We start from the raw sequence: 25,525 nt of genomic DNA, 5'->3' as shown, positions 1-25,525 counted from the left end.
GCTGCAGAAAAAGGCATGGAAGTCGATGCAGGTGTCGATGTCAGAGTCTGTTCCGGGAGTGGAGGCTGTTCCGGGCTGTCCAGAGTGGAGCGCATCGACACCTCTTGGACAGAGGGTGAGCGGTCCTCTCGGTGCCGATGCCTGCTGGGTGCCGACTCCCTCGGCGACCCAGAGCTCTCGGTGCCGACACGGGAAGGGGACCGGTGTCGATGCTTCTTCGATTTTTTGGAGCGAAGCACGTCACCGGTGCTTCCCGGCACCGACGAGGAGGACGTAGAATCCAGCCGTCTCTTCCTCGGGGCCGAGACCGAAGAGGGTCGGTCTCGGGGGGGCTGTACCGCAGGAGCCCTCAGGGTAGGGGGAGACCCACCCGAAGGCTCACCGCCACCAGCAGGGGAATGGACAGCCCTCACCTGCACTCCAGACGAAGCACCACCGTCCGACGACATCAGCAGATGAGGAGGTCTCGACACCACCAACGCCGACGCAGCCTTCCGATGTCGCCCCGATGCAGAGGGCCGATGCCTCGATGCAATCGGGGGCGAGGATGAAGGTCCGGGCGCTGACGACGTCGATGCACTCGATATCCCCGGTGCCGATGCCGACGAAGAGCCTGAGAACAAGATGTTCCACTGGGCTAACCTCGCTACCTGAGTCCGCCTTTGTAAAAGGGAACACAGACTACAGGCCTGAGGGCGGTGCCCAGCCCCCAGACACTGAAGACACGACGCGTGCCTATCAGTGAGCGAGATTACCCGGGCGCACTGGGTGCACTTCTTGAAGCCGCTGGGAGACTTCGATGTCATGGGCGGAAAAATCACGCCGGCGAGATCAAAACTCGAAATGGCGAAAATGGCACCACAAAAATAGGGAGAAGAAAACTTCGACCGAGGCCCAACTAGGGCCTACCCCGACGACAAAAGAAAACTTACCGGGGCGAAAAACTCTAAATACGGGAAGGGAAAAAACCAAAAGGTCTCCTCCCGAAACACTCTTCTCTTTATTATTTTCTTTTTAAAGAACGAGTCGAAAAACGACGCACGAGGTCAACTTTCCGGGGCACGAACGGCGAAACACAACCGTACCGAGCGCGGACAAAAGAAGACTGACGAACACAAGCCGGTTCGGGCGGGAAGATGGCCGCGCATGCGCGGTGCGCATGGGCGCGCGAGGACTAGCAAAGGCCTTTGCTAGTGAAGTTTCCGATTGGAGGGGCTGCCGTGGACGCCACCCATCAGTGAGAACAAGCAGCCTGCTTGTCCTCGGAGAAATCTTGATATAGAAACGATGATAAATAAGAGAAAAGGAATTCTGTACTTACATTCCATCTTATATTAATCAAGAAAGGAAAAAGAGAAATAAGAAAGGAAAAGGAAATTAATATATTATGAAATGAAAGTTTCAACAAATGTCCATTATGTTATATATCTATAGTCCACAACATAGGAGGCATTACACAATATCTGAAAAATTACAATTCTTTCTACAGAAAATTAGGGACTGAGGGGATGCACCAGGAATCTTTACAATTTCACAGAGTGAATGCAGTAATTGGTCTTGATAACAGGGCTATTTTAGAGTCCAAAAAATTTTAAATTGTTTAGGATAAAAAAAACATATTTTACAGAATTTAATTTAACTACACATTTGCACGGGAAGTTTAACCAGAAAAGAGCACCCAATTGTTGTATCTTTGGGCGTAATTTAAGAAATTCTTTATGCTGTTTTTGGGTTGCTTTGGAAACATCCGGAAACATTCTTATTTTATAATTCATAAAGAGCTGTTCTCTGTGAAGAAAAATTGTTTAAGAATCCAGTCTCTGTCCGGTTGTAATACAAAGGAGACTATTTAAGTCACTGGTATTAAGCCAAGGTTATCATCTTCCAAAGTCTGTGTTAAATTAAAGTCCAAAATGTCAAATGGTATTTCAGTCTTCTGATTCTCCACTTGTTCTTTCTCCTTTTTTTTTTTTTTAATACGGTAACAGGTAATATATTTTTGATATTGGAGGATATGCCTTCTCTGGTATCTTCAGAACTTCACTTAAATATCTTTTTAATGTGATTAGAGGAGCTATGAAGGGCGGTCTTGGAAATTTATCAATCTAAGTGTGTTAGACCTTTGTGCATTCTCCAAAATTTCTTGTTCTGAAGGTATGAGTTTTCTTTAATTAAATTGGCTTGTACCAGTTGAAAATTTTGTATATCTTCTTGTTCTCCATTGTTTTATCTAAAGTTTGTATCTTCCCTTCTAGGGTTGGTATTTTACTTAATGAGGTCTGAGACTGGTCCATTAATGAGGAAACATTTTTTGAGAATAAAGCTTCCAAGTTCTTCAAAGCCTCCCAAATGGCTTCCAGGGTGATTTTATCTGTTTTTTCCCCGAGAAATAACTTACTTGGTAAATCTTCATTTGTGAATCCTTCCATAGGTCCCGATTCCTTTGTTAGCTGTTTCCAGTCCTTGCCCTTCCCTTGAATCCCGCACTTCATGTGTGGTTAACATCAGCGAATCCCCATCCGGGTTGGGTCCCATGCCGGGAAGCCCCATCGCCTCTTGGGAACTAGGAGTTTCCCGGTCCCTTCTCGGCATGGGAGGTACAGTCCGCTGTTCGGGGCTCAAAGATGTTTCTGTCTCCAGACGGAGGAGCGGCTCACCTCTATCTGCTCCTTCAGTCAGCGGAGCTCCGGCACCCGACATCATTCCTGGGCCAAAGAATCGATCCAAAGAACCCACCAAGGGTAAAGCAGGAGCCGCGGGACCTGCTCGTTGCCTGCCCCTCCTCTTAGGCATTAGTGAGGAGAAAGGAAAGGTAAAATTATGTATAATCATACCTGATAATTTTCTTTCCATTAATCATAGCTGATCAATCCATAGACTGGTGGGTTGTGTCCATCTACCAGCAGGTGGAGATAGAGAGCAAACTTTTGCCTCCCTATATGTGGTCATGTGCTGCCGGAAACTCCTCAGTATGTCGATATCAAAGCTCCATCCGCAGGACTCAGCACTTAGAGAATTACACCCACGAAGGGACACTCTGCCCAGCTCACCACCGCCGAAACGGGGGAGGGGAATTAACCCAGCTCATCCCCACACAAGTGGGGGAGGGGAATCCGTCCAGCTCATCCCCGCGGAGCGGGGGAGGGACACCACACCCGCCGATGCGGGGGGATCTGGCTTATCCTGCAACCGCAACCGCGGGAGGAGCTGACTGACCCTAACACCGCCGAAGCGGGAGGGGTACAAAGCTGCCCTACAGCCGCACGAAGCGGGAGGGAGTGCCGGCAGAATTTTAAGTCTCAATCCAGCCCCGTAAAACGGAGGGGAGAGGAATGCAGCAGCTCACTGTAACACAAACTCGTCTTAACTCTTGAAGAATCCAAGTGAAAAAACTTGAACACGAAGTCTTTCTGAAGTAACTGAAGACTAAACTTGAACCTGAAATGCAACCAGAATAAAAACAGTACAGATATCTGGGAGGGGCTATGGATTGATCAGCTATGATTAATGGAAAGAAAATTATCAGGTATGATTATACATAATTTTACCTTCCATATCATCAAGCTGATCAATCCATAGACTGGTGGGATGTACCGAAGCAGTACTCACCCAGGGCGGGACATTGAAATCCCTGACCTCAACACTGAAGCTCCAAACCGGGCCTCCGCCCGTGCAGCCACAGTCAAACGGTAATGCTTGGAGAATGTATGAGCCGAAGCCCAAGTTGCCGCCTTGCATATCTCTTCCAAGGAGACGGATCCGGCCTCTGCCATCGAGGCCGCCTGAGCTCTCGTGGAGTGAGCCTTCAGCTGGATAGGCGGCACCTTCCCCGCGGCCACATAAGCCGCTGCAATGGCTTCCTTGACCCATCTTGCCACTGTAGGCTTAGCAGCCTGCAGACCCTTACGAGGACCTGCAAACAGGACAAACAGATGATCCGATTTCCGGAAATCATTGGTCACTTCCAAGTATCTGATGATGACTCGTCTCACATCCAGATATTTAAGAGCAGAATACTCCTCTGGGTAGTCCTCCCTACGAAAGGAAGGGAGACAGAGCTGCTGATTCACATGGAAGCGAGAAACAATCTTGGGCAGGAAGGAAGGCACTGTGCGAATAGTCACTCCTGCCTCAGTGAACTGCAGAAAAGGCTCTCGACATGAGAGCGCCTGGAGCTCGGAAACTCTTCTGGCTGAAGTGATAGCCACCAAAAAGACTGCTTTCAACGTCAGGTCTTTCAGAGATGCCCTCGACAAGGGTTCAAAAGGCGGCTTCTGCAATGCTCTTAGTACCAGGTTGAGATTCCACGCAGGCACCACTGAGTGCAGAGGAGGGCGCAGGTGATTAACTCCCTTGAGAAAGCGCACCACATCTGGCTGCGAAACCAGGGAAGCACCCTTCAGGCGGCCCCTGAAGCAAGCCAGAGCCGCTACCTGGACTTTAAGGGAACTGAGCGACAGGCCTTTCTCCAGACCTTCTTGCAGGAACGCCAACACTGAAGAAATTGGAGCAGTGAAGGGAGAAAGTGAGCCTGCTTCACACCACGCTGCAAAGATACGCCAAACCCTGGCGTAAGCAGTAGAAGTAGAGCGCTTCCTCGCTCTCAGCATAGTGGCGATGACCTTGTCTGAGAAGCCCTTCTTCCTCAGACGCTGCCGCTCAATAGCCAGGCCGTAAGACCAAAGGGGGAGGGATCCTCCATCACCACGGGACCCTGATGTAACAGGCCCTGCTCCACTGGCAGCCGCAGAGGATCGTCGACTGAGAGCCTGATCAAGTCCGCATACCAGGGACGCCTGGGCCAATCCGGACCCACCAGGATTACCCTGCCGGGATGCTTTGCCACCCGGTCTAGCACCCTGCCCAACATGGGCCAGGGCGGGAACACATAGAGAAGCTCTTGTGTCGGCCACTGTTGGAGAAGAGCATCTACTCCCAGGGATCGAGGGTCCCGTCCTCTGCTGAAAAAGCGCGGCACTTGGCAATTGGCCGATGACGCCATCAGATCTAGGCTCGGCTGGCCCCAGCGCTTCGTGATGTCCAAGAACGCCTGAGCAGATAGTTGCCACTCTCCGGGCTCCAAGGTATGGCGACTGAGAAAGTCCGCCTTGACATTCATGACTCCGGCAATGTGGGCCGCTGAAAGCTGCTCCAGGTTCGCTTCCGCCCACTGGCAAAGACTCATAGCCTCCTTGGCTAGAGGGGCGCTCTTGGTACCTCCCTGGCGGTTGATATAGGCCACAGCCGTGGCATTGTCCGACAGGACCCGTACAGGCTACCACACCAGTACCGGGATGAACTCCAATAACACCAACCGAATGGCTCTGAGTTCCAGGAGGTTGATAGACCACTTGCCTCTGCAGGAGACTAGAGCCCCTGCGCTGTCCTTCCCAAGCAGTGGGCTCCCCAGCCCATCAAAGAGGCGTCTGTCGTGACGACAATCCACTCCGGGGTCACCAGAGGCAATCCTGCAGACAACTTGTCTGTCTGCGTCCACCAGCTCAGCGCCTTGCGCACTGCTGGGTCCACGGGAAGGCGCACAGCATAATCCTCCGACATCGGAGTCCAGCGCAGCGCAGAGATAGCTGTAGTGGTCTCATATGAGCCCTGGCCCAGGGCACTACTTCCATCGTGGCCGTCATAGAGCCCAACAGCTGCACGTAGTCCCAAGCCCGAATAGGAGAGGCTACTAGGAACTAGTCCACCTGAGCCTGAAGCTTGACAATCCGATTGTCTGGCAGGAACACTCTGCCCACTTGGGTGTCGAATCGAACTCCCAGATACTCCAGGGACTGAGTCGGGCGCAGCTGGCTCTTCTTCCAGTTGATGATCCATCCCAGGGAGCTCACAAGAGCAACTACCCGGTCCATAGCTTTGCCGCACTCTGCATAAGAGGGGGCTCGGATCAACCAGTCGTCCAGATAAGGATGGACTTGTACTCCTTCCTTTAGCAGGAAGGCCGCTATGACCCCCATTACTTTGGAAAAGGTCCGCGGAGCAGTAGCCAACCCGAAAGGGAGGGCTCTGAACTGGAAGTGTCGTCTCAGGACCGTAAAACGCAGAAAGCGTTGGAGAGGAGGCCAGATGGGAATATACAGGTACGCTTCCTTGATGTCCAAGGAAGCCAAGAACTCTCCTGCCTTCACTGCCGCTATAACAGAGCGGAGAGTCTCCATGCGAAAGTGCCTCACTTTCCAGGCCCGATTGACCCCTTTGAGGTCGAGGATAGGCCGGACAGAACCTCCTTTCTTTGGAACCACAAAGTAAATGGAGTAACGTCCCTTGCCAATCTGATTTTTTGGCACCGGAACGACCGCACCCAGGCGGATCAGGTTGTCCAAGGTCTGCTGCACTGCCACAGCTTGACCGGAGACTTGCAGGGAGAGAGTACAAACCCGTCTCTTAAGGGTTGGCAGAACTCTAGCTTGTAGCCGTCTCTGATGACTTCCAGCACCCACGCGTCTGAAGTTATAGTGGTCCACTCGCCCAGAAACGAGGACAGCCGTCCTCCAATCTGCACTGGGGCGTGGACCAAGGCCCCGTCATTGGGTACGAGACCCTGGGGAAGACCGGAGGGAGCACCTCCGGGACGGCGGTCTCTGCGAAAGGAATGCTGCTTGGGGGAGAAATTCCTCTTGAAGGAAGAGGGGGCAGAGGAACCCGACTTGCCCGGGCGGTACCGACGGGCTTCCAGCAACCGTCCTCTGGAGGTACCGGGACGAGTACTAGCCCGAGCCCTGACCTCTGGTAATTTCTTGCCCTTAGACGTGCCGTTTTTTGATCGGTCACGATTTTGTCCAGCTCGACCCCAAAGAGCAGCTTGCCTTTAAAAGGCAATCTAGCCAGGCGGGATTTAGAGGCGTGGTCAGCAGACCAATGTTTCAGCCAAAGCCACCGCCGCGCAGAGACTGTCTGAGCCATGCCTTTAGCTGAGGCTCTCAAGACATCATACAGCAAGGCTGCCAAATAGGCTAAGCCCGATTCCAGGGCCGGCCAATCAGCCCTCAAGGAAAGATCCGAGGGGGAAGCCCGCTGCACCATAGTCAGGCACGCCCTGGCCACATAGGAGCCGCAAACTGAGGCCTGCAAACTTAAAGCAGCTGCCTCAAAGGACGACCTTAAGGCCGCCTCCAATCTTCTGTCTTGGGCGTCCTTTAGGGCCGTGCCACCTTCCACCGGCAACGCCGTTTTCTTAGTCACCGCAGTGATTAAAGAATCCACGGTAGGCCACAGATAGGCCTCACGTTCACTCACAGCCAAAGGATAGAGGCGGGACATAGCCCTAGCCATGTCTCGTTTCCGGGACATCCCATTGAGCCGCAATTAAGGTGTGCATGGCATCATGCACGTGGAAGGATCTAGGCGGGCGCTTCGTCCCCAGCATAATGGCAGAGCCAACAGGGGCTGAGGGAGAGACGTCCTCCGGAGAGGAAATCTTCAAAGTGTCCATGGCCTGTAACAACAGGTTGGGCAAATCCTCTGGGCTAAAAAGCCGCGCTGCAGAGGGGTCATCCGCTCCATCCGAGCGGGGATCTATCTCCTCCAAGGAACCCGCAAAGGACCGTTGGGAGACCTCAGACATGCTGCCCTCATCTACATTGGAGGAGACAAAGTCCTCCAAGGCCTGGAAATCAACCCGAGGGCGTTTACCTCTGGGAACCTCAACCTCTTTATCAGAAGAGGGAGCAGGGGCAGCGTTTTGCATGAGGAAAGCCTGATGCAGCAGCAAAACAAACTCGGGGGAGAAACCCCCCAGACTGTGCACTTCCGCAGCCTGGGCAACAGCCCTAGATGCACTCTCAACCGGCGCTCGCAATAGCGGGGGAGAGACATGCTGCGCATCCAAAATGGCGTCCGGCGCGAAACTCCGCGAAGGAGCCGCGCGGGAAGAACGGCGCTTAACTTTAGCCGCTTTGTGCCATCGCCCAAATTAAGGGCGTTCATGGCATTAATGTCTCCAACCTCAAGGGCGGCCCACGAAGAAGCCGTCCGAGCCGCGTGGCCGGCCAAGATGGCGGAGGCGAGGAGCGGGGGATGGGCGTTTATGGTGGGAAAAAAACCGCCACGCCGGAGGAACGACCGGGACATTCATCGGTCACTAAACTGTCACCCATCAAGGGCGAATCAGGTTGTAAAACCCCCGCATCCCCTCTAGAAGCGCTCCAGCGATCCGGGGAGCGACCCTTTGCGCCCTCGCCCTCCGACGCCATATGCCACGAGGAGAAGAATCGGGGAACCCCCTGCCCGCTATAAAAAGGTAAAATTACCTGCTTGCCGCTCCGAGCTGTAACGAACTGGTGTCCCAGTGAGTAGCTGCAATGAACGTTTAAAGAAACGTCGAATTAAACGCCTTTAAAGACGTTTAAAATTTTTTTTTTTTCTTTTTTTAAACGGAGCCAGCGGGAGGGGGGAGAAAAGGAGGGACCTGGCACCACCAGGTTTGCACTTGCTCAAAAGAGCCCTCAACCCCAGGCCTCAACAAAACCTAAGGATTAGGCTTGGAGGCCTAGCCAGAGCTGCTGCTGTGTGTGACCACCACCTGCTGAGATAGAGAACATACTGAGGAGTTTCCGGCAGCACATGACCACATATAGGGAGGCAAAAGTTTGCTCTCTATCTCCACCTGCTGGTAGATGGACACAACCCACCAGTCTATGGATTGATCAGCTTGATGATATGGAAACCGCTATTCATTTTTTTTTTTTTAAGTAAATGTAGTTGGGCATGTCCTCCTCTTTTAGATTCTGTGCTTTTTATTGATTTTTATGGGGGTCAAAAATTGCCATTTTTAAAGTTATACTACTGCGTTTTCACGAGTTTTTAATAAGTTAGTTTAATTTCTATGCCGATTTAAGAGTTTGGTGGATATTTCATTTAATAATTATTTTTTAAAATGTAGTATTTGATATATAGCTTATCTGTAACCTTTGACTCCAGCAGAGAAGTTATAACCTTGCTGTACTAAGCTTGGTTTCATTTTACCAGTAATCTGTGTGGAACATTGCTGTGACTGCTCTGACAGGGAATTTTTTTGCCAACAATTAAAGTACAATTCTTGTCCTTATTAGCAGTATTTATATAGGAATTTTTATCAACTGTGTTTTTCTTTTGTTTGCATATTTTTAGATTTGCCTGTTCTGTTACCTCTAGAGGGAAGATTGTTTTATTGATTCCCTCTAGGCAAGTCTTAATTGGCTCTTACTGACTGATTGTAAGCACAAATCTGTGTGGTACATTATTACACTTTATAACACTCAGTTGGTTTTTAATATACTTGATTGTTCACTATATCACTGTTAAGGTTCACGTTGTCAGATTCTTTTACTACAAAAAACACCTATGTACATTCTTTTTTTTTGTTTTTAGTAGTAATAGCCATTTACAGTTATCATTTAAAGTTATTTATTATTCTAATAAACCGTGGACACTCTTTTGTAATCCAGCACCCTCTAATGTTTTTGTCTGCTGGACCAGATATGGTGAAGTCTGTATTTTTCCACCAGATGGGTTAAGCCATTCTCCCTCCTTTTTTAAGCTGTTTCAACTATCACTTTTCAGTTACATGTAATTCTTAGTCACTTTATTTATTTTTTGGGTTTATTTATTTATATGTGAAATTTTTATCCAGACTGGTTTTTATTTCTGTATGTAAGTCTCTCAGTGTTGACTTTGGTTTTAGGTATATTTATGTATGTATTTTTGTTTGACCTTCTAGTAACTCTGTCCCAAATGCAGCCTTTTTCTAGGTGAAACATGTTTGAACCTCTGGAATATAAATAAAAATGTTTTGCTTCTTATAAGGTTTGCCTCTAAATAAATATTGCGCTGCTCTCATCGTTTGATGTTTTCAGTCTGCTCTCTATCTGCTCTGCATTGTGTCAGCAATTGCAGATCAATGCCTCTCATCTTTCTGCTACTTATAGGATGATGTCATTAGTTCACTGATTCTCAGTCTCTAGCTGCTGGAAGGAGAAGAAATACCCAAGTGTCTGGACTGGTCCGTCTGGAGGGACTCAAGGAAAGAAAATTAGCAGGAAAAACCTTATTTCTCCTTCTGTGTATAGTGCTAGTTTAAGAGCTTGGAAGCTGCTGAAAGGATGCTGTTACGAAATAATGACCCTTCTTGAACAACACATTTTTCAACTTGCAGATTGTTTACTACAACATAAACTAGAGTGGAGGAGTAACCTGTTGGTTAGTGCAGTGGGCTGAGAACCAGGGAGAACCTAGTTTAAAGGCTCCTTGTGACCTTGGGCAAGCCATTTAACTTTCCATTACCGCACATACAATCTTAGTTCATAAGTTCACTATGAAAAGGGAAAATGCCTACTGCACCTGACTATAACTCTCCTTGGAAAATGGTGTGAGCTAAATACATAATAATAATAAACTGAAGGAAAAAGAAGAGCAGAGTCAAGTGTTGGCTTAAGGTTCAACCAACTAAATCCAGCCACTGCAGCAACTGTCTTCAATCAGGGGCCATAGAGTGCCTCTCTCCAGAATTTGATTAATGTGTACTAAGTATGGCCATTAGGTTTTGCTGATAAGCAGTAGCTGAGACTTACTCGCCACAAGAAAATAAAATGAAATTGTGGTCTGCTTGGCAGTGGCACTGCATGCCACTGAAATGGCTCAGAACCAGATTCTTATTATCCAGGTAGCACTCAAACTTCAATCCCCCACTGCCCAAAACTGCCCTCACACCTCATGTCTTTTTCTTTATTTATAAATACTTTTTTCTTAATACAAAACATGATATCACAAATATTAAGAGAGCACAGAAGCAGCTTCATCAAAGAAACAAAACAGGTGAAGCTGCATCCTCTGAAGTCATCAGTCCTGCAGCAGCGGGGAGAGACACCAGTGAGACATGTCTCATTTTCCTTCTCAGCAACATCCACTAGAAATGGGCAGTGACTCGATCAATTTCTAACAGATCATCCAAGATCTAGAAGAGAATGAAAAGGGTCCCAGTCAAAGAGTTTCAGCAACATACTAAGACGATTTACGCATGGAAGGTAGATTTTTATAACAGGCTGTCCCCAAGTCTTTGTAACATAGATTCTCAAGTCCAGTCAGAACAGCCCACAAATACTGACACACATAAGAATATTAAAAAAAAAAAAGGATCTATCGAACCCAGCATCTTCTCTCCAACAGCAGATCCCCAAAAGAAGATCCGTTTCTCATGGTTCATTTCCAAGAATTAGGAATCACTCAAATTATCTGGCTTATAGTTTATGGACTTTTCCTCCAGGAACTTGTTAAAAACAACAACACAATTTTGAATCTGCTGGTCATTAATTTTATGGAGCATTCTCTTTTGTGTGTGTGTTTTTGACGTTAAATAACCATTCCATATTTAACTGTTCAACCTCACTCAAATTTTATAAATTTCTACCATATTCCCTTTCAGTCATCTTCCCTCTAACCTGAAAGGCTCTAGTCTGTTCAGTCTCTCTTTATAAAAAAATGTTCCATCCCCTTTATTATTTTTCACACCCTTCTCTCACAACCTCTTCTAGTTCCGTGTTAGTCTTTTTGAGATGGGGCTTCCAGAACATTCTCCATCCTTTTTTTTTTTTTGCATTCTATTTGCTTTTTTAGCAGCTGCAACACACTGGGCTGAATATTTCAATGTAATATCCACAACCGCTCCAAGATCTTTTTCTTGGGTGGTAGCTCCTAACTCAGAACCCCGCGTTTTGCTCCTGTGGTTGGGATTATTTTCACCACCTGCGTCACTTTGTACTTATAGGTTATTTAAAACTTGCAATACTGCTAAAACTGACATAGCAAGACACAGCAGTGTACAGCTAAAAATGAAAAAGAAACAGGAATTAAAAAAATAGACAGGACAGTGAGAAACAAAACAGATATGATAGAACAAAGAAAACAGGGGAGGAGAGAAACTGGGAAAATAGATGCGGGTGTCACCTGTCATTTAGATGCCCAATCATACAAGATCCTTCTGCAAATCCTCACAAGCTTCTGCTGCTTTAATAACTTTAAAGATGTTTTTGTCATCTGCAAATTTCACCAACTCACTTCTCACCCCAAAATGAGTAAGGGCATGGAATAACTCATGAGGACAGGCTAAAAAGGTTAGGGGCTCTTCAGTTTGGAGAAGAGATGGATCTATAAAATCCTGGGTGGAATGGAACAGGTACATTTGTTTACTCTTTCAAAATGTATGAAGGCTAGGGAGAGATGCCATGAAGTTACATGGTGGGACATTTAAAACAAATGGGAGAAAATAATTTTTCACTCAATCCATAGTTTAGCACTGGAACTCATTGTGGGAGGATGTAGTAAGTATTTAGTGTAGTTGTGTTTAAAAAGGCTTGGTCAAATTCCCAGAGGTGAAGTCTATAAACCTATATGAAGGAAGAGCTGGGGAAAGTCACTGCTTATCCCAGGGGTCAGTAACATGGAATCTGTTATTCTGTTGGGATTCTGCCAGGTACTTGTGAGTTGGATTGGACACTGTTGGAAGCAGGATACTGGGCTAGATGGGCCATCAGTCTGAACCAGTGCAGAAATTCTTATGTTTATACCTATGTGCAGTCCATATATCTTTAAGCAAATGTGACCAAGCAATGTTATACAAGCCTTTTTCTGATATAAAACATGATATACACAGAGGAAAAGCATTACACAATTATCCCTTTAATGATATATTTTATTCCAGATAAATGAGTGCTGTATTCTGTACATGCCTGGACTGAGTCTTTCAAGTGGCCTCTCTACAAAGCCCATCTGTGGCTTCCCCTACCATGGGCCCCTATTTACTTATTTTCTTAATCAATACCCCAGAGTTATTCACTTTCCCTGCCCCTTCCACCACAATTTTCATTCATGACCTTCCTCCTACATTGCACTTCTCAAGAAAAAGTGCAGAGACTAGCTACAAGCATGGAGGCAATAACAGTTTGTAAGAGCATGGTGACTCAGCAGGCATATGCTTCGAACAGAGTAGCTTAATAATTAAAGCTGGTGAGCTGCCAAGTTATCTAGTTCCAGGAGGGAGACTTCAGGCCACGTATGGATTTTTGACAGCCTTGTCATGGTTTCAATGGGTAGAATCAGGAACTATGTAAGTTCCAAAACTAGACTGGACAAAACGTCTCCCTCCTGGAACTGGACAACTTGGCAGCTCTGGACAAGTGGGCTGAGAATGAGGGAAGATGGGCAAGTGATTTTTGCCCTCCAGTGCCTCTGGTATAAACCAGAGATGCCAAGAGTGAATAGCCCCAAAATGTGGAATTCTCAGGCAATGTGCCTGAGGTATAAATTTACAAAGTTTTAAATGTGAAAAAAGCTGCAGAAACAAAAGAAAATGATATTTAGTTTTCTTTGGTGCTTTTGAAAGGATACAGACAGTGGAAGCAGAATAGGATACATTTCAAAGGAAATTGCGCAGGTAACTTAATAGTTAGTTGGGTAATTTCTCAGGCTGAAAATTTTCTGTCACTTAGTATGGTACATTTCTATGGACTTCTCCAATCCAGCCCAGCCCAAACCTTCAAAGGGAAGCTGTATGAGACTGTCACCACCAGAAACATGCACACACTCTTTCATTCTTCAGACATACACCCTCATACTTTCTAGATCCACACAGTCACGCACTTTCACTCTTCAGGCACACACACAAGCATACATGCTTTCATTCTTCACACACAAACATGGTTTCCAGATCCATACATTCATGCACTTTCACTCTTCAGGCACTGTCACAAAACACCTAAAGCCCACCTGGGGGGGGGGGGGGGGGGGTTAAACCCTGCAGCCACTTAAAGGGTCTGTCCTAGCACTGCTAAACGCTACCACATGCGCATGTGCTCTACACTGGCACGCCCTTCCACCCGCCTGCTGGGTTCCACTTTCCTCTGGGCGAGGCTCCCACCTGCAAGTTATTTCTCCAATGGTTTCTAAGGACACTGGGGCCATAATCCTAGGGGTCCCACAGTTCCCAGAAAGCACCCACAGACCAAAACACAAACCACCAAGATTCTTAGTCAGTCCAGGACAGCAGAGTCAATAAACTAATAAGGTTTATAGTCAGGAAATTGAACAGTGAATGGTAAGAGGGAAAATGTTGAAAATATAGCAACAGCAGCAAATCAAACCAGTATCAATATTAAAACTAAACATTTGTTTTAGTACCTGAGTAGTATCTGGGGAGTTGAGGAAACATAGCTGCTCACAGGTTATAAAATATAACTGCTCACAAGCCTCAGTGAAGAGATCTTTCTCTCTCCTCTCCCTATCTGAGACTAGGCCCTTGGTCTTTTCCCAGTGTGGCATTACTTATGTACGGATTACCTTGTAGCTTAAGGGGGGGGGGGGGAAACTGTAACAGCTTTACAAGAAAAAAAAAAGATAGTCACCATCTGTCACGAAACAGTGGGTTCTCAGGCCTGTGAACTGTAAATAAATAATTTCATGAAAATGTATTTCTTCTAATTGGCCATCAGATGGCGCTTGTTTTTCAGTTTTAAAAATGTTACAGAAAAGATTACTTTCTCTTTTCCAATTTAGCCTTGAGAAAAGGGGAACTTGCAGTATCATTGGCCAGATACTTTCAAAGGTTGGTGCTCTGGGCTCTGAATGGTTCTGGCCTTCAAATCTAGCCTGAAGGTACTGAATCTATTTTAATCTCAGTGTAGGGGTGAAGAGGAGAAACATCTCTGTCCTGAGATCCTGTTCAAGGCTTGTGAACAGTTAATCTCCTAAACTCCCCAGGTGCTACCCAGGTAGTAACAAGTGCTAGATAGCTTTAATGTTGATCCTTGTTTTTGTTATCTGTTATTGTTTGCTGTATTTTTCAATTTGTTTTTTTCAAACATTCACTGTTCAAATTTTTCATGATAGTACAACAATTTATTTATTAGCCCTGTTTATTCTGGACTAAGAATCCTGGTTTGTGTTTTTGGGTCTGTGGGTGCTTTCTAGAAACTGCGGGACCCGGAAGTGTGGCTCCAGTGTCCTAGAAATCACTGTGCAATAACTTGAGTATGGGAGACTAGCCCAGAGGTGAGTAGGACCCAGCCGGTGGGAGGACGGTGCTAGTATGGAGCACGAGCTCAGGTGCAGGCGAGTCTGTGCAGACCCTTGAGGTGGTCGCAGAGTAACCCCAGGTGGGTGCTAGGCATTTCGTGACACCATCTGCTGGCCAAACAAGGGAAATACACTAAGGAAAAAATATGTCATACTTTCACTTAAGAAGTTACAGACATAAATCCCCTGTTTTGATACAGGCACACACACAAGCATACATGCTTTCATTCTTCAGACATACGCATGCATGCACTTTCAGTCTTCAGGCACACACATAAGCACACATGCTTTCATTCTTCAGACAGACACACATGCTCATGCTTTCATTCTTCAGACACACATATGCTTTCCAGATGAACACATTCATGCACTTTCACTCTTCAGGCACACACATGCTTTCCAGATCCACACATTCATGCACTTTCACTCTTCAGGCACACACATGCTTTCCAGATCCACACATTCATGCACTTTCACTCAAGCACATACACAAGCATACATGCTTTCATTCTTCAGATAAACATACTCACGTATGCTTTCCAGAGCCACACATTCATACACTTTCAGTCTTCAGGCACACACACAAGCATACATGCTTTCATTCTTTCAGACACACAACCATGCTTTCCAGATCCACACATTCATGCACTTTCACTCTTTAGGCACACACACAAGCATACATGCTTTCATTCTTCAGACACACACACAAGCTTTCCAGATCCACACATTCACTCTTCAGGCACACAAACTCTGTCACTTTTCAGACAAAAACAAACTCCTGTGCTGTGCTGCTGTTCATGTGCTTAGTCAGTCAGTACCCAGCCCCACCAGCTCTGCTCACTATCAAGCATTGGCTGCTAGTTCTTTTTCTCAGTCTGCAGCAGCCTCCTTGCAGCACTTACTATATCCGATGTGGTTCCAATCTTCTTGGCTAGTTCACTACGCTCCATGGTGCTAAGGTATAGGAAGCGGTTCAAGAGTTCTCCATCCAGTATATTACGCACAGCATTCTGCAGGATTCGACGATCCATGTGCAACATTCTGGAAAGAGACACAAAGGGAATCCTTCACAGTGGGAAAAGGAGCTGTATGTAGTTTTCTTACAGTGGGAATGGATCTGTTACAGTTGTGAGAATGGTGTTTCATGTATGACCCACTGGAGGATGATAGATGTGTGTAAGTCACAATTTTGATCTTGCACTGTTGACCCTCTTGACAGGAGGAAATAAAGATGCAGGTTATAAAATACAAATTTCCGTCTCTGGTGGTGGTGGATATGCTGTGACCTTGTAAGTGCAGTTATGTGAAGGTCATTGGGTATAAGGAAGTGGGGGGGGGGGGGGTGGTAGCACAATAAGCAGAGCCATTGCTCAGTGCTCTGAAGATCTAGAAGAAAGCAGGAGGCAGTAGGCAATAATGCAGTTCCCTGAAGGCCATTGGCTGGAAAGTAAGGGAAGGAGGTCAGTAAGGAGAGGCAGCTTTTACTTCCATGAAAGATTTTGGGAATAAACAAGCAGGGGGTGGGGTGGGGCCAGTAACTATAGACTTTCTGCAGTGCCCTGAAAGATTTTGGGAATAAGGGAACAGGAAGATAGGAAGCAGAGGCAGTGTGCAGTGCCCTGAAGGATTTAGGGTATGAAATAACGAGAGCAGCGCAATTACCTGAAAGCCTTGGGGTTTAAGCCAGCATGGTGAGGTAACATAGTGGTGAGTGCATTCTGCAACATGAGTAAGCGGCGGTAAGTCTTCTCCTGCATGGGTAAAAGAAGACCCACACCCCCATCCAGTGTAGCTGCAATGAGAACAGAGACACAAATAAGGAGATCCAACCTAAAGACAATTCTGAAAGTCCAAGAAATAGTCTGTGTGAACCATGATGTCCACTCTCAACCCTAATGCATGGAGCCAACATGCAGCATCTCCCTCCCCCTACCCCACAGTGCTAGCATGCAGTATACTGCCACCTCCCACTTAACACACACAGAGCCCACATACATCACTCCTTTTCTCACACACAGGATATGGGTACCAAGCAGCCTCCCTTCTGTCATTCAAAGCCATCATACACTGTCACCTACACCCTATAATGCAGAGCCTGTACGCACTGTGCTGCATTCAAGTTCACAGACACCACCTCTTTCAGATCTCTCCCACATGCAGTGCTCTCTCCTATCCAACTCACACATCCTGAACACAGGCCACAGGTATCAAACTGCCTCACCCCTCAGCATCCAGAACCATCATGCCTTACCGCCTGTGCCATAGAATGTAAAGCTTACATGCACACGCTGTCCTCCCCACTCAGTGTGCACAAAACCCATGGTTATCACACTACAGCCCTCCTAATACTGAGATAGCACACAGTGCAGTATGTTTCCCCTTCCACCTGTGCACAGTGTGTAAACAAATCCAAAGGATTCTTTTTTTTATTAACATTCACTTTCTGTAGTAACACAGTCTGTAGAAGTCTGCCCGGCACTGGCCTTGTTCTGCAGTTAGAGAAGCTGAATCTGTCCAGCCATGATCAGGGCACAGACCATAGAAGTCTGCCCAGCACTGGGTTTGCATCCCAATTACCAGTGTTTCTATCTAATTCACTGCTAAGCTTGTTTGATTCCACACCTACTATATAGGAATTCTGTGTGTTTATTCCACACATTTTAAAATTCCATTACTGTTTTTATCTACACCACCTTCTGCGGGAGGGCATTCTAGGTATCTATCATCCTCTCCGTGAAAAAGTACTTCCAACATTTTTCCTGAGTCAGCCCCTCTGCAACCTCAATTCACGTTGCCAGTTGCCATTGGTGGGATGACATCCCTTCTTCCCCTGAAAATCTTTTAAAACCATTTAAAATAAAGGAGGGGAAAGCTTTCAAGATGGCTGCTGAGGCATGAAATGTGGCTGGCTGCTCCTTCTTACTCTCAAAATTACCTCTACCTCTAGCTTTACATGTCCCAATTCCCCCAGTCATCCCCATGAAACACATTCACAAAGGCAAGAGTGGTGCCTGCTCACTCCTGCATCTGCACTGCCATCTTGAAAAATGACAGCGTCTGACCCTATATGGTGTATCCTGGGATGCACCAAGTATGGTCAGTCTGTCAAATAAGGGAACTGTTCTCTTGTTTGGTAGGTTCCATCCATACACCAAATAAGGGAGAAAATCCCTTATATGGCAGACTGATTTTTTTTCAAGAAAGCATCACTCCTACTTCTTTGAAGTTATGCGATGGGGGAGGGGATCTGCTTGCTTGCTGCTTAAAATCCTTAATGTCTGAACAGATGTGCTGATACATTAAAAACTGCAAGAAAGGCAAACTTTTCTTAAGCACTAGGAGATGACTACTATATTAAAAAGGTATTGCCATTTGTTCAACAGTGGTGGAAAAAAATGTTCCCTCCTTAACAAGAATATCCAAAAAAGTAACTATTTAAGACAAACTGGATCCTTGGACGGCATTGACTAAGCCACTTGAAGAACCATATCTACCCCAGAAAACATTCCAAAATTTAGTGCAATCCACGGTACTCACCCATGCTGATTACAGCAACAGTATTTTGTTAGGCTGCAAAGCCTATATCCTAAAAAAACTTCAGACCGCCCAAAATACAGCAGCAAGACTCATCTTTGGCAGATCACGTTTTGAGAGTGCAACTCCTCTCCGTGCAAGACTGCACTGGCTCTCAATCAAAGAACGTATCAATTTCAAAGCCCAGACTTTAATCCACAAGATAATACATGGAGAATCTCCGAACTATATGATAAATCTGGTCAACCTTCCAGCAAGAAACATGTCTGTATCCTCACGAAAGTACCTCAACCTGCACTACCCCAGCTGTAAAGGTCTCAAGTACAAAACTTATTATGGGTCCAATTTCTCCTTCCTGGGCAGCCGTCTATGGAACGCTCTCCCTAGACCTATCCGAGCAATCCATGACCACCTACCATTCAGAAAAGCACTAAAAACCCATCTATTCAAACAAGCCTACCCAAAAGACCCAGATTAATCTCATGAACCCATCTACCTTACATATACTGAAGAGAAAACGACATTGACCCAGAATCTCTCTCTCACCTTACCCTCCTCTCTCTATCACCTGTCTCTACCTACCTACCCATCCATTTACTACCTATCCATCCTTCTATTATGTTATACTTAATTTCCTACTTTACATAACAAAATTCTGTGTTACCTATTACTTTGTAAGCAGCATTGAGCCTGCTTTTAGTGGGAAAGTGCAGGATACAAATATAATAAATAAATAAATAAACTCATTTAGACAGGCTTCAGAGCTTGATCACAGCATAAAGACATTGTCAATAAACCTGATCCACATCCGTATGAAAGAAGAATAAAGGCTAGAACAAATCCATTTGTTTTCAAAAGACGTCATAAAAAGGTTAGCTACAGACAAGGCCATTGTGGCTCCCACTGCCATTCTAGAAACTTCTGGAACAGATGACCACCACAAAAAAAAAAAAAAGATTTCACTGCTATTGCTGCAAGTTCAATTAAAAAGGATGTAGGAACCTTTCTGTTGTAAGAATGATCATCCAAACAAGCCCTCAAAACAACAAGGGCTCATCCTGTGGGATTGCAATATACAAGGATTTACATCTAGTGTAACTAAGGTGATGTTTGCAACATATAAAAATTTTAGAAAATTTCTTCATAAAATGAGTAGAATCTTTTATGTAAGAAAAACATTTCTTCACTAGTGGTCTACAAAAAATGGTGCATATCCTTCAGGTTTCTTTGGAAGATGAGAAGAATCAGATCATATTTCTTGCCAGACATCTTTAGACTACTAGTTCAATCCTTGGTTTTAACTCAGTTCGATTACTGCAATTCCATCTACGCTTGATGTAAGGAGGGTATCCTAAAAAGGCTACAAATAGCCCAAAATACTGCAGCTAGGTTTGTCTTCAAGGTATCACATTTTGATAGAGCCACTCCATTATTATGCAAGCTGCACTGGTTGCCCATTAAAGCCAGCATTATTTTTAAATTATATGTTTTTCTCTTTCAAATATTATATGGCATGACCCTGGATTATATGCAAGCTGCACTGGTTGCCCATTAACGTCAGGATTATTTTTAAATTATATGTTTTGTCTTTCAAATGTTATATGGCATGACACCGACTATATGCAGCCCTTAAAAACTATTCCCTACGCAATATAACCTGTTGTTCTAGGGACTACCTTAGACTTCATCTTCCAGATTGCAAGAAAGTGTGTTATAAGTCAGTTCACTCTGCTGACTTTAGATACCAGGGTGCTAAGTGGTGGAAAGCACTGCTAATGGCAATCAAGGGTCAACCTGAGTACTTGGTATTTCATAAAAGACTGAAAACTCTCCTCAGAGGTTTCTATCCAATGATGTAGTATCTTAGATTGCAACTGGCCATCAATGGTCTATATTTGATATTCGTAAACCTTGTCTGTTTACTGTTAGCCACATTGAACTCGAGTATGTTCAGGATAATGTGAGGTATGAATGTCAAAATAAATAAATATACTGTAGACCGACAAAGGTTCAAGTAAAAACCGACAGCTGGAAATATGTCTGTCCTGTGGTTTTGAAAGGGTCTTATGTATTGTATATTATTATTATAGCTAGGAGCTTTGGTATGGCCTGACTTTGGTTCAGGATCTAAAAATAACAGAGAAGCTTACAGGCCTGTAACTCCAATTTGAACTCTGAGCTGTTGTGACACCTCATGCAGCAAAACGAGGAAAGGGCAAGGGTGCAAAAACCTCATAAACAGGATGGTGCGGTCTACCAACAGGGCAGAGTCAGTTACACCCAGGAAGATATGGTCAAAAATGTAGAACTGAGTGGTCTCCAAGAAGATGACCAAGCTTTCCGAGCAATGCTAAAAAAAAGCCAAGCACGTACAGTAGAATTCTAAGAAATACTACCATATATAGCCACTAAAGTGTTGACTACAATATATTATATCCAATAAGGTGTGTTACTGTCAGATTACTTGTGTCCTAAATGGACACATAAAAATGATTGTACTTCCTACTTCAATGGAGAGAGAGTCAAAGCCACTACCTTTGTGCAAGCAGGGCTGCTCTCTCTCATGAGAAACCAATCAATTGTATCTGCATTGGCAAGTAATCCTATTGCTTTCTCATAAGTAGTCTTGAGTCTTTTATATCTGCAAATTGGCTTTAGCTGGTAATTTGGAGTGAGGGCGAAAAAGACCCTAAATAAAACATTAGAGACTCAGACACAGAGAATACCTATGTGTAACTGTGGTACTGTACTCCCATAACCAATTGATTGTACATATATTTGAAGAATAATAAATAAAAGTATTTGATTGTTTATATATTCTTCAGAGTCTCAGATAGAGAGGTAATTTTGCATAGCAATGTTCTGTACTCCCAGTGGGATATCACTGGTCTAATTGTATTATAATACTTGGTAGGAAATAATTGCTTTCCTAACTGATATTGAAGCCTTTTATACAAACTCATTGGACTATCTGATGTTTGGAAAGGGAAGTGAATGATTTCATTATTGAGATCAAAGAACTTGTATGTCACAGTGTTTATGATACTGTTTGAAATGAAAATATTGATGCCTATTGAGATAATAGTCCTGTTATACTAATGTTTGTAAATGATATGGATGATATGTATGAATGAGAGTGTGTTTGGTGGATGTATTTGGTAGGTTTTACAACAATGTGAGATGTATTACATCACTAGATTTATAACAAATATAAAAGATAGAATAAAAGAATATTTTGGCACTATATAAACAGTTGTTATTTTTGGACTTAATTAGGAAGAAGTCACTTTAAATAGCTAGGGTTTATTTTACATAAGAAAGAGTCTGTTTGGTCTGTCTTTCATAAGTATGTGGTCTAATGATAATTATGTTTTCTGTAAATCACTGAGAGAAGGCACTAACCTGGATGAGTGGCAAAATAAAATTTTTGATAAATAATTTAAATACTTGCGACAAAGGCCAGGATGGACCATGATCTGACACAGCATGTCATTTCCTATGAGAGGGAGGTAGGAAGGAAGAAGTACTACAAAACTAAGTGATGGGGACTTATTATCAAACCATAGAATAGGAAATGGAGAGGCACCTTACCAAACCATGTGATGTGCTTGTTTTCCCAAGGGATAGATTTCTTGCTAGGCCCCTCTATAGCTCCACGGCATGGGGTTCTCCAGAATGCATTTACATGGGAGCCAATGTGGAAATCTGCTCGACGTAGGAGTCTCATTCCTCCAAAGCTTTCCTTTGCTGAAAGAAGCAGTAAAAAGAGAGGTATCAGTGCATACAATGTATGACAGCATGTCTGTAACTGCAGTAGGCTCCATCACTAACTGCTTACCCACAAAAGCCACCCCATCTCCCCACCCTCACCCACATGGGTTACAGGCTTCCTTACCACCACACCCAGAGATATTATCCACAGGCACCTACGGTACTAACTAATGCATACCCTGAAGGCCTCAGATATGCACTGGAGCCTTGTCTCCTCCCCACCCACAGGGCTGCCAATTACCTGTGAGGGCCTCTTTGTACTATACAAGATAGGTGTTGGAATCATAGTTGAGATACTCTTCGGGGTATTTTATGTATTTTAAAAAGTTCTATACTACAATCCAATGCATCATTTCTTGGCTTGGCTTTGAAGTTTGTGAGCTACACCATCTTATAGTGGGTCTAATAAAAGGCCCAACAGCCTAAGATAAGGAGAAATTAGGTCTTACCTCCTAATTTGCTTTCCTTTAGCCCCTCTAAACTTGTTCAGACAGATGGGTTATGAACCCCTACCAACAGGTGGAGACTAAGAACTTTGACTTCTGGTTAAACCTATATGTAGCACTAAAAAAGCACAAAAGGGCCTCAAGAACTGGAGCAATGGTACATATAGGTTTATCAAAGAGAGGGTCCAAAAATACACAAAGGGGCATATTTTCAAACCACAAAGAGGCATATTTTCAAAGCACTTAGCCTTCCAAAGTTCCATAGGTTTCTATGGAACTTTGGAAGGCTAAGTGCTTTGAAAATATGCCTCGAAAAAAGCACAAAAGGGCCTCAAGAACTGGAGCAATGGTACAATCTTTAATTGAAAAGGACCTGACATAGGCCGCGTTTCGGCGCTCAACTGCGGTTTTGTTTGGCGTTATTTTTTTCAGAAGAATGGTGACAGCGATTGAAAGGATTTTGGTACAGTCAGCTAGAAAATTGCAGCTTGATAAGACTTATTGCAGTTCGACCCCTGAGGCAGGCACAGTTGGGCGCCGAAACACGGCCTGTGTCGGGTCCTTTTCCATTAAAGATTGTACCATTGCTCCAGTTCTTGAGGCCCTTTTGTGCTTTTTTTGAGGCATATTTTCAAAGCACTTAGCCTTCCAAAGTTCCATAGAAACCTATGGAACTTTGGAAGGCTAAGTGCTTTGAAAATATGCCCCTTTGTGTATTTTTGGACCCTCTCTTTGATAAACCTATATGTAGCCTGTGGATTTCCCAGATAGCCAGTACTTCGATATAAAGCAGAAGTAGCTAACCTGTCTCCGAAGCTCTACTCCCCCAAACATCAAGCTTATAAGGCTCATCTCTTTTCAAACATTCATTTATCTAATTATTTTTTAATTGAAACTTCTGCAACAATGAAGGACACTGAACCAAAAATTTGTAGTGCTAACCAACAAAAAAAACTATCACTGATCCTATACAGGCAGAGGGTGGGTCCTGGAACAGTCCAGAGGGGCTAAAGGAAAACAAATTAGCAGGAAAGACCTAAGTTCTCCTTCCTTGGTGTCCCTCAGGACTGGTCCAGACAGATGGGAAGTACCATAGCAACAACTGTCACAGGTGGAGCCTCGCAAGTTTGCCTGACAGGGGGAGGGAACGGGCTCTGCTGTTACAATGCACATCAGATCTCCATACCAGAGTTGTATGGGGAAGTCCGGGCCACCAACATCCGATCTTCTGAATGGTCCGACCTGTTAATAGCCAGGGAGGAAACATATAGAGGAGACCGCAAAGCAGCCAGTACTGGACAAAAGCATCGATTCCTTCTGACCTTGGCTCCCTTCATCAGCTGAAGAACCTGACCACCTTCGCATTCACATTGGATGCTATTAAGTCCATCACAGGTTGACCCTATGTCTTCTCTATGAGACTGAAGGCTTCCTGACCCATATTCCATTCTCCTGGGCCCAGCACATGTTTGCTCAAGTAATTGGCCTACACATTTTCTTCCTCTGCCACAAGGGCTGCAGATAGGTCTGTCAAATGAGCTTCCGCCCACGTCAGAACCAGTGATGTCTCCGACGCCACCTGTTAACTCTTTGTACCACTTTGACGATTTATGTATCCTACAGCTAGTTCATGGTTGGATAGCACATCTATCACCCTGCTCTCCAGAAGGTCTAGAAGGAAATCAGGGCTAGGTGAACTGCACTGGTTTCCAGTCTGTTGATGGACCACCGAGCCTCCTCTTCCGAAAACTGTCCCTGACCCACCTGCCTCAGACAGTGGGCTCTCCAGCCGCTTAGGCATGCATCTGTAGTCAGGACAGTCTATTCCATCACTTCCAAGATCAAGTTCTTCTGCAAGTTGGGAGTATGCAGCTATCAGCACAGATTGCTCTGAACTCTTAAGTAGAAGCTTCTCATAAGAACATAAGTGTTGCCATACTGGGACAGTCCGAAGGTCCATTAAACCCCGTAAACTGTTTCCAACAGTGGCCAATGCAGGTTACAAGTACCTGGCAAGATCCCAAACAGTAAAGTAGATTTTATGCTGCTTATCCTACAAACAAGCAGTGGATTTCCCCCAAAACCGTATTAATAATGGCTTATGGACTTTTCTTTTAGGAAGTTATCCAAACCTTTTAAAACACTGCTAACTGCTTTTACCACATTCTCTGGCATTGAATTCAAAAGTTTAATTACACGTTGAGTGAAGAAATATTTTATCTGAATTGTTTTATATTTACTACTTAATAGCTTAATTGCATGCCCCCTAGTCCTAGAATTTTTGGAAAAAGTAAACAAGCGATTCATGTCCACCCATTCGATTCCACTCACAGACCTCTATCGTATCTATCCTTTGCCATCTTTTCTCAAAACTGAAGAGCCCTAGCCACTTTAGCCTTTCCTCATAGGGAAGTTGTCCCATCCCCTTTATCAATTTTGCCGCCCTTCTCTGTACCTTTTCTAATTCCACTATATCTATTTGAAATGCGGTGACCAGAATTGCACACAGTATTCAAGGTGTGGTTGCACTATGGAGTGAAACAAAGGAAATATAACATTTTCATTTTTGCTTTCCATTCCTTTCTTAATAATTCCTAACATTCTGTTTGCTTTCTTAGCCATTGCTGCAACTGAACAGAAGGTTTCAAAGTATCATCAACAATGACACCTAGATCCTTTTCCTGGTCGATAACTCCTAATTTGGAACCTTGCAT

The 25,525-nt window shown here is 44.9% G+C and overlaps 1 protein-coding gene across 1 annotated transcript in view; it reads right to left on the bottom strand.

The window, feature by feature from the left end:
* Nucleotides 1–8,712: 8,712 nt before the first annotated feature.
* Nucleotides 8,713–25,525, bottom strand: part of CPSF1 (cleavage and polyadenylation specific factor 1) — a 297,206-nt gene continuing 280,393 nt past the window's right edge. The window contains 4 exon segments of the mRNA XM_030220640.1: nt 8,713–10,948; nt 15,963–16,101; nt 16,723–16,852; nt 22,186–22,341. Of these exon segments, the coding sequence (XP_030076500.1) occupies nt 10,901–10,948; nt 15,963–16,101; nt 16,723–16,852; nt 22,186–22,341 (473 nt within the window). The 3' untranslated portion in view covers nt 8,713–10,900.

This window comes from Microcaecilia unicolor, chromosome 1, assembly GCF_901765095.1.
Source record: "Microcaecilia unicolor chromosome 1, aMicUni1.1, whole genome shotgun sequence".
NCBI lineage: Eukaryota > Metazoa > Chordata > Amphibia > Gymnophiona > Siphonopidae > Microcaecilia > Microcaecilia unicolor.
This window is presented reverse-complemented; position numbering and strand designations above follow the sequence as displayed.